An 18,505-nucleotide genomic window follows, 5' to 3' on the forward strand; every position below is an offset into this window, starting at 1 on the left:
TACCGTAAGCGGCCCTGAAGGAACCCTCAACACATAGGAATAAAGCTGAATGATCTGAGGTACATGTTATGATATTCTCAACAAACGCCCCTTCCCTCTGGCCGCACCAACTGTCAGTGGTCAAAACTTTATCTAATTTCTCCTCCAACCAATCAGACGTGCCCCTCCCCATCTCCCAGGTGAACTGATAACCCCTTAACGGCAACTGGACCAATCGGCAGTCATCCAAAGTCTCCCCAAAACCGCGAAGAAGACCATCAGGATGTGGGTTTCCACCTCGCTTCTCGGACTGATAAAGGAGGTCGTTGAAATCCCCCACCACTATCCATAGAAGCGTCGATCGATCAGCAAGAGCCCTAAGCAAATCCCAGGACTCCCTTCTCTTACTTCGTTCAGGAAAACCATAAAAGCATGTCATCCGCCAATTATCCAAACCTGACACACTAACCTCCACATCCACATGATTTTTCGAATAACTCAAGAGCCTTGCAGTGTTATTCTTTCTCCACAACAACGCTAGACCACCACTCAGACCTACATTATCCACAAAAAACAGACCCTCAAAGCCAAGTTTGACTCGGAGACGCTCAGCGTGGATCCGACCCACCTTAGCTTCCATCAGAAATACGAACGCAGGCTTCTTACGGGACACCATGTCCACAATCTCGCGAACTGTTCGTGGATTGCCCAAGCCACGACAGTTCCAACTTAAGACACTCATGATAATGGGCGGGTCTGAGAAACAGAACCCACCATGGACAAGTTTTTTGAAACCTCTGTCATTAACACATCACTGGACCCGCCACCACTCCTCCTCCCTCCACCACCTGAACCCTCCCTACGCCTTTTGGACACCGCAACCACAGTGGCCGCAGCTTGCTGCTCCACAACCTGAATCGAAACAGCGTCAACTTCAGGCTGCATACTGTCTGCCGGCGAATCAGTCTGTTTAGGCGGTCCCGTCAAAGGAATTAGCCACGGCTCACCCACAGCTCTCGATCCCCGAGAGCCACCAGCCCGTAACTCCACGCTATACGGGTATTGCTCCAACGGCATGGTGGATTCCCTAGCTTTCAAGCAGAATTTGTAGGAGTGCCCTAACATTCCACAAAAAAATAGTAAGTGTGCAAGCGTTCATACCGGAAAGAAACCCAACTAGTGGATTTATCTCTTTTCACCAAATTCATTCGGCGACGAATTGGACGCCCTACTGGTATTGCAACCCGTATACGGTAAAACGTACGCCATGGAGCTCTAGCGAACCTATCATCGCAACGCACAAACGCTCCCAAAAAATTTCCAATTTTCTCCAACACCGGATCAAATGTATAGCCAAGGGGAAGATCATGCACCTGAACCCACATATCAACCGAGTCAAGAACCACATCACCAGGCAGCACGCCATCAACAAGTTGTCGACAGATCAATGTATTATTCTCGAACGACCAAGGTCCTTCTTCAAGTACATAGCGCATGTCGGATTCATGGTAGAAAACAAACATGAATAAGTTCGGCTAGACCTCCGAGATTTGAATACCTTTAACCGGACGCCAGACTGATGCCATCACCTGCCTCATAAATTCGACCTTCACCAGTTTGGTTGTTAAAAAACGACCAACGATTACCCATGTTGCCGCGTCTCCTGCATTAGCGTCATCGCCATCGACAACAGGCTCAAAACTCTCTGCTTCGTCCTCCAACACCATATCAGCCCACCTTTCTGTTAGTCTCCCAACTCCAACATCATCCGCAGCAGTCGCCATGCAAACTATATCATGTAAAAATCAATCTCGAATAAGTATTAATACTATTATTAAAAAGTGTAACATTTTTCTATAAGTCTATATATATATATATATATAACGGATCAGGTGAAACAATTGTCTTTGGTGAAAAACAGAGTTTAATTATATCCGTTGATTCAATATAGATCAAAGGTTCAAATTGAAGATACTTTTAAAAAATACGGTGGCATTATGGTAATTTTGTGTAAGTTAATTTTTTTGTCTTTCAGAGTATTTCTTCCTTCATCTAGAGCATATTGTTATGCATTTCAGAACACAATGTTATGCCTTTAAAGCACAATGACATTCCTTCCAGTGCACATTGTTTTGGTTAATAACTTAACTTTTTTTTTGTCTTTCGGTATATTTTTTGAATTTCTGTCTTCTTGCATTGCACAATTTTATATCTTCCAAAGCACAATGTTGTGCCTTCGAAGTGAATATTGTTGAGCTTCCTAGAGCACATTATTTAGCCTTCTAGAACATATTGTTGTACCTTGCACTGCACATTGTTGTGCCTTCCAGGTTTTAGATAGTATGTGTTATATATATATATATATATAAATAGAGAGAGAGAGAGAGAGAGAGAGAGAGAGAGAGAGAGAAATAGGTTCGCGTGAGGGTGGGCAGCTCCTGTGCAGTTAGATGAGAGCCATTGATTTTGCCTAAATCAATGTCCAGGATCAACAATTTTTTTTTTTAAAAAACGTGGTGGTAATTTGGTCTTTTTACATCTATGTCAAATGTAAGGTGTGTCGTTATCCTTCTTAAGGTGCGTGGTTTTTGTGCTTAAGATGCGCGGTTTTCCTTCTTGGTGCTTGATTTATGTACTTAAGGTGCGTTAGTTATAATATTTTGGTACCCCATTTTAAAACTTTAGGTGTGTGGTTTGTATTCTTAAGGTGTTTTGTTTGTGTGCTTAAGGTGCGTGGTTTGTACTTAAGGTGTGTCATTTCAAGCTTAAGGTTAAGTTGCTAGATTCCTTCCAGACGTGCGTTTTTAAATTTTCATTGTTTTGAGTCATTGGTCTAGATTTGATCAACGGCTCAGATTGAACCGCATGTCCACACACCTGAGCAAATTCCCACATAGAACTATTATATTAAAGAATTATTAATTATATTAAAGTCAACTTAGATATAAATTAAACAAACATACATGTGTGTGTGTATGCATGCATAATAATAATAATAATAATAATAATAATAATAATAATAATAATAATAATAATAATAATAATTAATAATATAATAACAATAATAATGATTATTCAAAATAATAATAATATTATTACCTATTCCATTTCCTGTGAAATAGTATTCTTATTCCCTTCAAATTTATTACATGAACCAAACGTGCTATAAGAAAGTTAATATATAGGCATTCTCATTGAAAGTCGACCTTAAAAATTTTTTGGTTATTAAGCCAACAACCTAACCAACTTAGTTAGGATTGCGTGTATATATATATATATATATGCGCGCAAATCATTTTTGATAACACCAGCGCAGCTAGCTGATAGGGATTGAAGATGTAAGCTAGGCTCCAACCTAACTCTACAATTTAAAAAACAGTATAAATTACAACTAAATAGGATGGTGATCAGATCAAACTCAATAGGTCGACTTGGAAACTTCTCCCACAACATCTATCTGTTTAACTTCAATCTTTTCTCAAAAAGAAAAAAAAAATTGTTTAACTTCAATCTAAACGAACAATATATAAGAGCAATATGAGGACAACTGCTCCCCTAACTGCACGTCCTCCAGGGACGGATTGAGAGTGAGGTAATAGGAGCAGTTGTTCCCCCTCAACTCGCCCCACCCTTAACATATATGTATGTATATATATACACATATATAGTACGGAGTAGTAATTTATGTATAAAAATAAAATGTATTTGTGACTATGTGAGTTATTGTATGTTTATATAGTTTAGTTGGTTGTTTTTTAAAATTTTATGCGATATGTTCTGGGATCAAACTCCACTAATAGCACTCCTCTTTACTTTAGCTTTTCTAACCCTTCGCAAGAGCCATCGTTATATCTGGATTCTGGCCTAATACACAGAATTCATGTTCAGAATACACAAAATTTAAGTTCAGAATGCACATAATTCATGTTCATAATGCACGTAAATATAAATACGATATAATAAACATAAATTCTGTGTATTATATAACTGAAGATACATAAACACTTAACATAATATAAATAATTCATGTTTATAATACACAAAATTCATGTTTGTTATATGGTGTTTATGTGTACGTGTATTATGAACATGAATTCTCTGTGTATTGAACTGGTGTCCACAATACACAGTGGATCAGGTCCACGATGTAATTTCCCTCGCAAGAGGGGCAGGGACTTCATTTTTTAAATTCATTTAAAATTAGCTTTATTTTAATTTTTTTTTACGCTTCATAAGGGAAGATAATATATTTGTGACTTATATTAAATTTTGAAATATTTAATATTTTGTCATACACATTTTTAAATTCATTTGAACTTCGTCCCACTCAAAAATTTTTTTTTGATCTGCCTATTTGACAAGTGCATGTACCCTGTTACCTCTTATTGTACACCAGACTCATTGAATATCAAATGATACAAATCCAAATCTTTGTTCCAAAAAAAAAAAAAACCCCAAATCTTAATTACATTACAGAAACTCGTGAATTTGACCCAAACATTATATATTAGCCGCATCAGGTGCAGAAGAAGATAAAGCTAAGTGGGAATCACAGCAGTGAGCAGAAGACAAACACAGCAAACTCAGACTCCTCTAGAAGTGAAAACGAAGAATGTGATTAGAAAATCTCCCAAGTGTCACACTAATTGAATGTGTTGGAGAGAGAAATATATATATAATTTGGATGATATGATTAAGAAGTCTTAGGTTGGTGAGACAAATACTAAAAAAGATGAGAATGAGCAATCAAAGTGGCATAGTCGTACAGGGAGATGCATGAACCTCAACAAATAATGGTGCACTCGATTCTCAGTCTTAATCTGTGGGGTAGGCTTCTTTGGGCTACTTGCATTATTATATATTTAATTTTAACATTAATGTCTAAATCATCATCATCATGTCCGGCTTCCCGACGTTTCTAATTCCTGATTCGCAGGGTGCTTCTTTTGTCAATCATTAAGCTAATTAAGGTTACTATACGTGGTGAGAGCATCCTTATCAATCGAGATATTTCACCGTTATTGAAAAGATTTGTAAGTGTGATTAGTAAAGAGAAAATGAGGGAGGAGAAAATAAAAACAAAATAAATCTAATTTTTAAAAAATATATATATAAAGCAGTTTTGTGCCTGACCGCGTGCATTGCACGCGCCCGAGTGGGCGCGTGCTGTGCGCGAGACGCGTACAGCAAGCTGGCTTCATTGAATGTGATGTCAGCCAATTACTGTTCCTATGAACTTCATTTGCAGGAGCAACAAACCTTTCTCCCTCCACCCTCCTCTCTCCTCCGTGTGGGATTAACTTCTGACATAAACCTCTTATGATTCACCGATAGGGTTGGCCTGAGGGGCTACGTGTAGTAAGAAATGTCTAATCTCTGTGTTTAGCTGAGTTATCATCATTTACATCTTTCTAGATGTTCTGTCAAGTCAGGACGTTGGATGGAGGCCATTGGGTTGGAGATTCAACGTTTTTGAGAACAACAAGGTTGCTATATGTTGGGCAGAACTCAATAAAGGTGAAGCCTAGCATTCGGTGACCGGGGTTGTTGGGCAAAATAATAAACCTTATGCATATAAATAATTATTAACCACCTAGTTGTTTTCATACTATTTTGTACACATTCAAATAATGAATATATGCATAAAAATAATATACCTTATGCATAAAAATAATATAACTTATGTATAGAAATTAGAAAATAATGTACCTTATTGCGAAAATATAACCCTATGCATGCTTTACCTAATAACCATCCTTGCCAAGCTTTATTTCGACCTTTACTTAGGCTAATTGTCTTTGATTATTCCAATGATACTTTATTTCGTAATTTAAAAAATTAAAGTTAGGTTTAAAGTAATAAATTAGCTTACGTTGGCTAAAGGATTTGTGCATAATGGGAAGTGTCTCTACAAATTGTATAATAAGTAGGAAACAAATGTGCTAATAACCTAAAATAATACAAAAGTTGTCTAATTCTAACTATTAGTACTATAATATTGTATTTATATTTAACACGTACGCTCTTTCAATTTAAGCCATTTGGAGAAAGAAAATGTAAATGTTACCTTCAAAATTTTTAAATGATGTGATGTGAATTCTTTAATAAATATATTTGTCAAATGATTATCAAAATGGATATAGCAAATATGAAAGTCAATATTCGGCGCATAAGCTGCAAGCGAGATAGTCTTTATGATTCGCAATTCAAAATTTTTAAAAAGTTATATTATATTTATATTAGTATAAATCTACCTCCTTTCTAATGTGAGGCATTGACTATTTAAAAGTAGCCTTTACAACTCAAATTGATACATTTTAAGGATATTGACCTGCACAATATCTCCTATAAAATTATCACAAAGTCAATGACAACAAGGATTAAGTCATTTATGCAGGAGTTTATTGGGCCTCACTAGTCAAGCTTTGTGTCTAGGAAGCAAATTTCAAATAACATTCTGACATACCAAGAGATTTTGACCTCCATGAAGACGAAGAGAAGTGGAACCGGATGGATGGTCCTCAAAATAGACCTAGAAAAGGCCTACGATTAGTGTTGTCAATACGGGCTAGTCCGGCCCATACGGATTGGCCTGTCACGGGTGGACGACCCGACCTGTTTTTTATAAAGGTTGGGAAAATCCCAACCCGTGGTTTATGGGCTGACGGGCTAAATGGGTCAGCCCATATTAAATTAAAAAAAAAATTTGTTTCTAAAGACTAAAGGATTTATTTAATTGTTATAAATCCTTTAAAAACCCTAAGACCCAGACGGCCAGACAGTATGTCAAATTGAAAAATTCAATAGGCCTATTCAACAACAAATCAACAATAATCTATCCAGTTGCAGACCTCCTTACAAAATCGCTTGGCCGTGACTTCTTTCTGCGTTTTCGTTCCAAGATTGGAGTATCCGATGACTCCTCCATCTTGCGGGGGCGTGTTAAGGATTAATGATTTTATTTATTTTCATTTATTTGTTGCTTAGTTTCATCCTGCAGAATAGTTCTTTATTGTTAGTTTTGTTAGCTACTTTATCTCCCTGTACATGTATAAATAGCTTACAGGCTTTAGCTTAATAATTCAAGCTTTTCACATTCTCTACACTTCCTCGTATCCTGGAAGATGACAAGTTTGGCATCCTAGTGTGGCGCCAAATGGATCTCTATGTCTGTTATATTTGGGCAATCATTATTGTGTGGATCATGTGTACAATACTATCAAATAATGCACATTCAGTATAAAAATAATGTACATTCAGTATAAAAATAATGTACATTGTATTAGTACTGAATGTACATTATTTTGTATAATGTACACTTAGTACAAAAATAATTTACATTTAGTACATTAAAAATGTACATTTTGTTATGGTCCACACATCACTGTGTGGAATGTGTGGACCATGGTCCACACAATAATTTGCCTATATTTGGGTGTGCCCCTTCCCTGTAGTCCAAAAAACAAAAAAGATTTATCCATAATGGGGAGTGTCTCTACAAATTATATACTAAGTAGGAAACTACAAATGTGCTAACCTAAAATAATACAAAAGTTGTCTAATTCTAACTAGTAGTACTATAATATTGTATTTATATTTGACACATACATTATTTCAATTTAAGCCATTTGGAGAAAGAAAATGTAAATGTTACCTCCAAATTTTTTAAATGATGTGATTTGAATTCTTTAATAAATATATTTGTCAAATGATTTTCAAAATGAATATAACAAATGCAAAAGTCAATATTCGGCACATAAGCTGCAAGCGAGATAGTCTTTATGATTCACAATTCAAAATTTTTAAAAAGTTTGTTGGTCCGTATGGGTAGCTAAGTGAGTTTAGAGGGAGGGAATAGACTCACTAGGGTTTTTCAAAAATTTCGTCTCTAGTAGTTATCTTCAAAGATGTTACTCGATCATAGTGATTTTGCAGCGGAATAATATGTTTCAAACTTTATATTGACATTGTACAATTCAGTAGTACAGAATAAGTTATCTGCGTCCGAAAAATTCTAGACGCATATAGCCAGGGCTATTTGCGTCCGAAGTTTCCCAGACGCAGTAAGTAATTTTTTTTATAGACCATCTGCGTCCGGAACTGCCCAGTTCTGGACGCAAATGGTATTTTTATTTTTTTTAAATATAATATCCGCGTCCAGAACTGCCCAGTTTCAAACACACACACAAATATATATATATATATATATATATATATATATATATATATATATATATATATATATATTATTTGTTGTGCAATCCAGAAATTTCCTGTAGCATTTACAATATTGTAGCTGTTCTCACCACAATCCAGAAATCCAGAAACTACACCAACACTTCACAAATCTCAAAAAATACACAACACTTCAAATTTCTCATCAAAACATGCATACAACACAATAATAAACTAGCTAAGTTCTTAAGCAAAACACTTAAAAGTTCTCAAATTACAACCACCTCAAAGCTAAGTTCTAAAATGACCAAAACATCAAAGCTAGCTAAGTTCTCAAAACAATACATCCAAAACTTCAAAGTTTTCAAAACAATTTACTACTAATTGCACATACATTATGTAACACCCCGGACCTACCTTCCCGTACATCCGAGGCGTTACCGCCACACCTGGAGAGAGAATTCTATCGTTCCTCAATAGACCTCACTCTAGGTGCACAGGCTAAAGGAGTTATTCTCATCACAACAACCACTCAACAGATCTTACAATTTTCAGACATGTTAATAGATGAAGCTTCATTTGGCAGGATTCATAATTTTTCCAAAATACATACATAGGAAGCCTCTCGGGCTTTAAAAAAAATAACAGGGTCCGACCTAAAAGCACTGGTTATGCCTAGCCATTACTACGGCTACAAAAAAATTTATGTACACCAAAAACAAATTCCCCAGAAACTCCTAAAGATCCGACGTCTAGTCAAGCATGCGGTACACAGGGCCGGTGAACTCTCCCCAGACCAGGTGCCACTCCCCCTCATACCAAGTAATATGGTCCAAAAACCGAGAAGTGGTTATGACCATCGACCACTCCTCCCAAACATCCCAAGGGCTAGGGTCCCAAGGGTAGGGGTAGTGCACAATGAACTCTAGGGGATCGCTACCCTCTAACGGCTCTATGGGGTAAAAGCCGTAAGCAGCCTGGATCTCGTCCATAACCGGGCAAGAGTAAAACGGGGCCGACGGAGCCATAGGAGTATCTGGGTGCGTGGGAGCCTCAGGAGCATAACCGGGTGCATACGGGTCTTCTCCCTCCATCATCTGTATATAGTCATCATAGTCCATACCCTGACAAACGTACTCCGGTGAGCTTTCGGAGCTCACCGGACTGCAAGAACTGACACTAGACGACATCTGATAAGAACACGGTGAAGTGTAGTTAGCACGACGGCTAAGCAAGGATATCCAAGGGTTATTTGAAACTAAGTAAAGGTTTTGAAAACAAAAGAGTACTTAGGATACCCTATACCTTACTCATCTGCAAGATTCTACCTGCAACAGTTATAATCAACAACTTGCATACATCATGAGTAGAATTCAACTATGTTGATAACATTCCTTCTTGACAAGGTCATTTAGTAATCATTCACATACTCCATAATATAATGTTAAACAGATAAGCATACTAGCAAGTAATATAAACATAATTCGTACATCTTGCTTGTAATCATTTTAGTAGAAAACTTTTCCTCACAAAGAGATTCTCATCATTTCTCACCTTTCAAAGAATAAGATTACCCACAACCTTTGGGTATTTAATTAGTTGTCATATCTTTCTTTCCCGTAGCTACAGAGTAACTACCTTCACATTTCAAAATTCTTCTTAGTCCTAGTTAGAAAGTGTGAGGCCTTTGGAGTCCTTTCTCCACTTCTGACCACTTGGATCGTTGAACTCGGGTTCAGTGGTCATCGCCCGGTCTAATACTGATCCCCTGGACTTATAGGAGCGTTGGAATGATTCCTAGCTAGCCTCACTAGGTTCATAAGAACGACACCTACCCGAACATAGAGTGACTATACTTAAGTGTGCACACCCCCGTAGGAGTCCTTTTCCTTCCGGGTGATATAGTACTCGGCGAATAGACTTCGCCCCCAGTATGATTGATCACACATAATTACCATGCGGAATAGGCACTTTAAGCTCATCTTTATTCCGTGGTTAACAAGATCCTTCACAACTTACTAGAACTAAGGTTTGAAAATATTTTTCTATCCTTTCCCCTTTCTTGCTTTGAAAATAGTTTGAACATACTTGGGTAAATCCCAATACTCGGAAATAAGTTCCCCTTTCAACCCAATTCAAAAATCCTCCTTTCTTTTCAAAACATTTGAATATTCCACTAACATCATGTCACTAAGGTAATTCAAGTGTACTACCCTACACTTTCAACGTCACATAAATCACATAAGCCTCATATCCAACACATACATCTCAAACATATACACCTACATTTCCCAACTTCAACACATACGTAACACATAACAACATTTATTCTTTCAAACACGAACTACCCAACTACATAGTGTTGCTCTTCTCATTACCCACATATATAATTTTGATTCATACAACTATGTACCTCACACAAAAGGTGACATTTTAATTATACATACGTACCCATATATGTACTCATAAATATACGACCTTTATATATATACACATATCCCATACATATAATGGCATTTACCTACTTTATACGTATATATATAAATAACACTACACTATGTAACTATGTACATATATATACACCCACACATATCTCTCACGTCACTCTCTATATATATATATATACTTTATATCACTCACACACACAACCCACGTAACATACATATTAGAGCACTATATATATATCACAACACACACCCATATATATTTATAGTTTATAATGCACACACAGTATATATATACTTACGTATTTCACCACCCACTCACACCTATTATACGCGCATATATATATTATACTACACGCATACACCATATGTACATGTAGTCACAACATATAGGTATGTAAATATTGGTACATAAATACATAATTTTCCCCTTTACACATAATACATAGTTTCATGTACACCAAGTTTGTAACAAGTACTTGATAAGCGCATTTTGTACACTTTATTTTATTATTTTTTATTTAATAATTTTTAGTATATTTTTCTTGCTTATTCTTATTTATTATCTCATTTGTGTTTGCTTTATATTTATCTAATAATTATAAATAAATTAATATAATAATAATGTAGTTTGTGTTAGGTTAGTATTAATAAGTAGACTAGTTTTATTTGGACTTTTATTTACTTTTGTAATTTAAGTAAATAAAGAATTCATCCTTTTGCAATGAACATACGGATATGGTCCTCTAGTCAGCAGCGACAAACAAAGAACAGAGGCGCAGAATTTCTCGGCTTGGCATCGGATCCGCTCAACGAACAGAAACCCCCTGAACGAACAAGTGTACAACAAGCGTTGAAAGAAATAGTCTTCGATGGCGATCCGCGGTTCTCGTCCCTCTGCAAATTGAGGCCATGAATTGCGTCTGTGTAAGCGGAGAAAGTGTTGAGCTTGAACATTATAAAAGGAGGATCCAATCCGTCCACCAAGGAATCACTTTTACACTCCGGTCCAATTTCGGTGGTTGTGAGCGGGTGAATACTCCATTCGGCGGAGGTGCGATCTGGTCAGCGGGGCAGTAGCAGCTTCTACGAATTAATTCCGACAGCAGTATTAATATCTGTGCGGCGTCAATTTTCCAGCACAACAACACAAATCTGCAATCAACTCCGGCGGCATCGACTTTCTCACGAAGATCGGTCCAGCAGCTAATTTATTTTGCAGCAGATTGTTCCCTGGTTCTCTCTTTTTCCTTCCATTCATTGCAAATATTAATTAATTCTTTAATTTTCAAGTTGTGCGTGAGGGGAGATTGCTTTGAGAAATCTAGATTCTGGTACTAATTGTTAAGCTTTATTACTGTTGCTTTACTTAATTATTGATTAAAAGAATGATTTGTTAAATTTGTTAATCTAGGAATATGATGATATTGCCATAACATCTATGTATTAGTTTATGTTTAATCTTGCCAATTAACTAAGTTTTATCTTATAATTTGGGTTACGATTAATTAAGTTGAATTTGGCCAGTTTAGCTTTTATTAGTCTGTTTGAGAGAATTATTAAGTACGCACAAATGCTTAGTAATTTAATGCTCTGTAAGATAAGAACATAAATAATTTAGTTGTCTTATTAAATTGTTTATTTGGTTCATAAATCGGGTATTCCGTAAGTTCTTCCTGGCTTAATGGGTTCTTATGGTTTAAATAAACGTCTTAAGCGTATGAACCATTAGAATACGTGACTGAATCTGGACGCCATACGGATTAGTCAGATAATAGTTAGAACGAACCCTAAATTGATTGGCAAGTTGAACTAATCTGCAAAAACTAGTTATGGTAGTTGATTCATGTTCCTAGGTTTTTCCAGCTTGATTGTTATTCGATATTCTGGTTCTGTTTATTTGTTTACTTTCCTAAGATTTGATTCAATTATTTTACATTTGAGTTTATTCTCATCTTTGATATTTGTTTCGAGCATTTTGAATTGTAAGTTCGTTATTTTATTTTTCAAGTCATTAAATTGCATTGTCTAAATTGCATTGTATCAATTCCCTGTGGGTTCGACCCTTGCCTTTGCACACTATCACTACAATCGACTGGTGCACTTGCGAGGACTATTTAAAATTGTCCATCAATTTTTGGCGCCGTTGCCGGGGAATTATTTATTGTGCAGTTTGTTTTTTCCTTTGCATAACCTTGCTTTCAAAAAAAAAATAAAATAAAAAAATAGTTACTTAATACTTGTTTCTTTGTTTCCAATTTGCTTTTGATCATTCTGCCTGTTTTTTTATTTGTTTGTTTGTTAGTTTATTTGCGTTTTTATTTTATGCAAGGTCGTCGTTCTTTAAAACCTACACTATTGCCTTTGGACGACAACATTGATAAGAAAAAGAAAAAGAAAAAGCCTTTACCTTTTGAAAATTCTAATCCTAAACCACAAAAAACAACCACAACCATGGATGCACTTCCTCAACCACCTCAACCAAACCCTCAACCCAACCCCAGGCTAATGAAAGACTTTGGTAGGCCCCAAGTTGGAGCTTCACCTTCTTGTATAGTGCTTACTGATGCAGCCAGGAATTATGAGTTAAAAACGGTCCACTACAACCAGTTGCCGTCTTTTCACGGTTCAGCAAGCGAAGATGCCCTTACCTTTATCCGGGATTTCTACGGGATAGTCCAACACTTCCCGTTGAATGACTTGACTGAGGATGCACTGAGGATGAGGTGTTTTCCATACACCTTGAAAGATGCTGCAAAGACATGGTTCATGTCTCTCACACCAGGATCTCTTCGGACATGGCCGGAGGTGTATAACAAGTTTATCAGTAAGTTCTATTCTCATGCAAAAACTGCTGAGCTAAGAAGAAAAATTGCGACATTTTCGCAAGCTGATGGTGAACCGTTCCATGAGGCATGGGAGAGGTTCAAAATGCTACTCATTCAATGCCCTCATCATGGCTACCCATTGGAGCTTCAAAATCAAACATTCTATGATGGTTTGACTCAAACCAGCCAATCAATGGTTGACAATGCGGCTGGAGGTGCCATGGGAGAAAAAACGGCGGAGGAAACTTTAACATTGTATGAAATGCTAGGGGCAAACTCCCAACAAAAGAGTATAAGGGGACGGACACAAGGTATGTATGAAGTTAACTCAAATACGGGGTTGGAAATTCAGGTGTCTGAGCTAGCAAAACAAGTGAGGAGCATGTGTTCTATGATGGGTATGCAGCAAAATAATGCATTTATGATTGATGAAAATGATTGTGAGCAGGCCAATGCAATGAATAGTTTTAATCAAAGGCCTAGAAACGACCCGTATTCTAATTCTTACAATCCGGGTTGGAAAAATCACCCTAATTTTTCTTGGAGTAATAATCAAAATAATTTTCAACCAGTTGCTCCTCAACCAAAAAAATCGTCTTGGGAGGATTCTTTGAATACTTTTATACAGACCTGCAATAGACAGCAAGAAGCGAACGATCAATGCTTCCAACAGACAGAGGCATCACTTGCTAAAACTGAGGCTTCACTTGCCAGAAATGAAGCATCTATGAGAAAATTGGAAGTCCAAGTGGGACAAATCGCCGAAGCTCTACAAGGCCATGTGCCAGGTAAGTTGCCTAGTCAACCTGAAGAAGCTAAGATTATGACTGTTCTAAGAAGTGGTAAAGTTATTGAAAATAATGTGAAAGGAAATACCACTTGTAAACAATCTGAAATAGTTGAAAATTTGAATGTTGATAATGAAGTCAATAAGGATGAACCCAAATTGCATAAATCTAATGATCCTTATGTGCCCCCTAAACCGTATGTTCCTCCCGTTCCATTTCCTGGTAGATTGAAAAATTCAAAATTTGATAGATCATTTGCTGAGATTTATGACTTGTTGTCAAAAGTGAATGTGAATTTGCCTTTGTTAGACATGATTAAAAATATGCCTGCCTATGCTAAGTTTTTAAAAGATTTGAACACTAGAAAGCGTAGGTATGAACATAATGAAAAAGTCTTTATGTCTAAAACTGTAAGTGCTGTTTTGCAAACTGACTTGCCCCCAAAATTAGAAGACCCCGGTAGTTTTATAATAACTATTACAGTGGGGAATTCTAAGAAAGAAAAGGCAATGCTTGATTTAGGGGCAAGCATTAACTTGATGCCATATTCTGTCTACTTGCAGTTGGGTCTGGATAGATTAAAACCTACTACAATGTCCCTAGAGCTTGCTGATCGCTCTGTTAGATATCCTAGGGGCATTGTAGAAGATGTTTTGGTCCAAGTTGATAAACTAATAATTCCTGCCGACTTTGTTGTTTTAGACATAAATAAAAAGTGCAATCATGCACATGACATGCCTATTTTGCTTGGCCGACCTTTCATGGCCACAGCAAAAACAATGATTGATGTCCAAAATGGAAAGTTAACCATGACTGTCCTAGATGAAACTGTTGAATTTTCCATTTTGAAATCAATGAAATTGCCTGAAAACAATAATAATCATTGCTTTGCTGTAGACATTTTAGATTCCATAATTTCTGCTGAGTTTTTAGATGAATCTCCGTTGAAGGTCGAAACTGATGAAGAGGAACCTAATCAAAGCCCAATAAAAGAGGGGGGTGTTGAAGGATGTTCACTCGCAGACTGTCTGGAGCAAATAAAAGAAAAACACCATCCCTCAGTTGAAGCTGACGTTCCGCCCAAGCTGGAATTAAAACCGCTTCCTAGTTCTTTAAAATATGCTTTCTTAGGTCCAAGTAATACTTATCCTGTAATAATTGCCTCTAACCTTTCACAGGAACAAGAAACAAAATTGCTTGATGTATTAAAAAAATGTAAAAGTGCAATTGGTTGGACAGTAGGAGATATTAAAGGAATAAGTCCAACGGTTTGTATGCATCGGATCTTACTTGGAGAAGGAGCAACCCCTGTCCGTCAACCTCAGCGTAGGCTAAATCCGAATATGAAGGAGGTTGTACGTGCAGAAGTCCTAAAGTTGTTGGACTCAGGTATTATTTATCCAATTTCAGATAGTAAATGGGTAAGTCCAGTTCATGTAGTGCCAAAAAAATCTGGAATTACTGTTGTTACTAATGAAAAAAATGAGTTAATCCCAACTAGAACAGTAACTGGGTGGCGTATGTGCATAGATTACAGAAAATTGAATGCTGCCACTAAAAAAGATCATTTTCCTTTGCCCTTTATTGACCAAATGTTAGAAAGATTAGCTGGGCATGCTTATTACTGTTTTTTAGATGGCTTTCAAGGTTATTTTCAAATTCCTATTGCACCTGAAGATCAAGAAAAGACGACATTTACATGCCCGTTTGGCACATTTGCTTATCGCAGGATGTCATTTGGGTTATGTAATGCACCTGCGACTTTTCAAAGGTGTATGATGTCGATATTTTCTGATATGATTGAAAGATATGTTGAAGTGTTTATGGATGATTTTTCTCTATTTGGTAACTCTTTTGATGACTGTCTTTCTCATTTATCTTCTGTTCTTGAACGGTGTGTTAAAATGAACTTAACTTTGAGTTGGGAGAAAAGTAATTTCATGGTTAATGAAGGCATTGTTTTGGGCCATATCATTTCTGACAGGGGCATAGAGGTTGACAGGGCCAAAATTGAAGTTATTTCTAAACTACCTCCCCCTACATCTGTGAAAGAAGTGCGAAGTTTTTTTGGTCATGCAGGTTTTTACAGGCGCTTCATTAAAGACTTTTCAAAAATTTGTAGGCCTATGTGTAACCTGTTAGCAAAAGATGTTGTCTTCAAGTTTGATGATGAATGTTTGTCTGCTTTCAACTTTTTGAAAGAAAAATTAACTTCTGCTCCCATTCTTGCTGCACCTAATTGGGAGCATCCTTTTGAAATAATGTGTGATGCATCTGATTATGCTATAGGTGCTGTTTTAGGACAGAAAATTAATAAACTGCCTTATGTGATTCATTATGCAAGTAAAACTTTGGATAATGCTCAGGTTAACTATACAACTACTGAAAAGGAGTTGTTAGCTGTAGTCTTTGCATTAGAAAAATTTCGTTCTTACTTGATTGGTTCTAAAGTGATTGTTTATTCTGATCATTCTGCTCTAAAATTTTTGTTGGCTAAAAAAGATGCTAAGCCTAGACTAGTAAGATGGATTTTATTGCTCCAAGAGTTTGATTTGACTATCAGGGATAAGAAAGGATGTGAGAATGTGGTCGCTGATCATTTGTCTCGTTTGCCTGATGCAGCTAATAATTGTCCTACATCTGATATTCCTATAAATGACAGGTTCCCTGATGAACAGTTACTTACGTTACAGAATAAAGAACCTTGGTATGCAGACATTGTGAATTATTTAGTCTCGGGTCAATTTCACCCAGACTTAAATTCGCAAGGAAAAAAACATTTTCTTTCTAAAATAAAACATTTCTTTTGGGATGAGCCTTATTTGTTTAAAATCTGTCCTGATCAAATAATTAGAAGGTGCATACCTGAGTTTGAGCATCAAAATATTTTGAATCACAGTCACACTCTAAACTGCGGAGGACATTTTAGTGGGAAGAAAACTGCATTGAAGGTTTTGCAGTCTGGTTTTTATTGGCCCACTTTGTTCAAGGATGCATTTGAATTTTGTGCTAAGTGTGATAGATGCCAGAGGACAGGTAATATAAGTAAGAGCCATGAAATGCCCCTTTCAAATATTTTGGTTGTTGATTTGTTTGATGTTTGGGGAATTGATTTCATGGGGCCTTTTCCCACTTCCTTTGGTTATAAGTACATTCTTGTGGCTGTTGATTATGTGTCGAAATGGGTTGAAGCTGTGGCTACCAGAACAAATGACAGTAAAGTTGTTTTGCAATTTTTGAAAGATATTTTTGCCAGGTTTGGGACACCCAGAGCTATCATTAGCGATGAAGGTACCCACTTCTGTAATAAACTTTTTGCAGGTCTTTTGAAAAAATATGGCACTACTCACAAGGTGGCTACTCCGTACCATCCACAAACCTCTGGCCAAGTTGAGGTGAGTAATAGGCAGATTAAAGGAATCTTGGAAAAGACAGTGAATCCTTCTCGGAAAGATTGGGCTATCAAGTTGAATGATGCATTGTGGGCTTACCGGACAGCCTACAAAACCCCGATTGGTATGAGCCCGTACAGGTTAGTATTTGGCAAGGCTTATCATTTGCCGGTGGAGTTAGAACATAGAGCCTATTGGGCTATTAAATTCTTGAATTTTGATTTGCAGAGAGTTGGTGAGGTAAGAAAATTGAATTTGAATGAATTGGATGAAATAAGAAATGAGGCTTATGAAAACTCAAGAATTTATAAAGAAAGAACCAAAGCCTATCATGATAAGTCTATTTTGAGGAAAAATTTTGAACCTGGAATGAAAGTTTTGTTATTTAACTCTCGTTTGAGATTGTTTCCAGGTAAGTTAAAATCTAGATGGGCAGGACCTTTTGTGGTACGCGAAGTGTTTTCTCACGGTGCATGTGAGATCGAAAATCCAAAAACAGGTGAAAAATTTAAGGTAAATGGGCAAAGACTTAAGCAGTACTTCGAGGGGGAACCATCAGCCCATATTGTTGAACAGGTAGAGTTGCAAGATTATGAATGTCCGTGTCGTCACTGATGCATTTTTGGAAGGCAACCCAATTCTCTTTCCCTTCTCCTTTATTTTCATTTTTGCTTGTTATGCCATTTTTTTCAATAACTTGATGAGCTATTGGTTTTGTGTTCTCTTATAGTTTTTGTTCTCAACATTGAGGACAATGTTTGAAATAAGTGTGGGGAAGGGATTTCTATTTTAATTTATTTTTGTGATTCTCATTTTCATTTCGAGTAAGGAAATAAAAAAAAACAAAAAAAAAACAAAAAAAATTACCTTTAAACAAAATAAATAAGTATGAACTTGAG

The 18,505-nt window shown here is 36.6% G+C and overlaps 1 protein-coding gene and 1 non-coding gene across 2 annotated transcripts; one reads left to right on the top strand and one right to left on the bottom strand.

The window, feature by feature from the left end:
- Window positions 1-13,052: 13,052 nt before the first annotated feature.
- LOC116016019 lies at window positions 13,053-18,221 on the top strand. Its single transcript, XM_031256186.1, has 2 exons — window positions 13,053-15,732; window positions 16,207-18,221. Exons 1-2 carry the CDS (start codon window positions 13,053-13,055, stop codon window positions 18,219-18,221), a joined length of 4,695 nt encoding a protein of 1,564 aa, XP_031112046.1.
- On the bottom strand, window positions 13,455-13,561 carry LOC116018023. The gene has a single exon (XR_004098058.1). It is a non-coding gene; the product is annotated as a small nucleolar RNA R71 (small nucleolar RNA).
- Window positions 18,222-18,505: the final 284 nt, after the last annotated feature.

This window comes from Ipomoea triloba, chromosome 4, assembly GCF_003576645.1.
Source record: "Ipomoea triloba cultivar NCNSP0323 chromosome 4, ASM357664v1".
Classification (NCBI taxonomy): Eukaryota; Viridiplantae; Streptophyta; class Magnoliopsida; order Solanales; family Convolvulaceae; genus Ipomoea; species Ipomoea triloba.

Coding starts and splice junctions, on each gene's coding strand:
- LOC116016019 (XM_031256186.1), top strand. CDS start 13,053: ATGGATGCACTTCCTCAACCACCTCAACCAAACCCTCAACCCAACCCC. Junction 15,733..16,206: donor TAGAACAGTAACTGGGTGGC/GTATGTGCATAG, acceptor ACAGGGGCATAG/AGGTTGACAGGGCCAAAATT.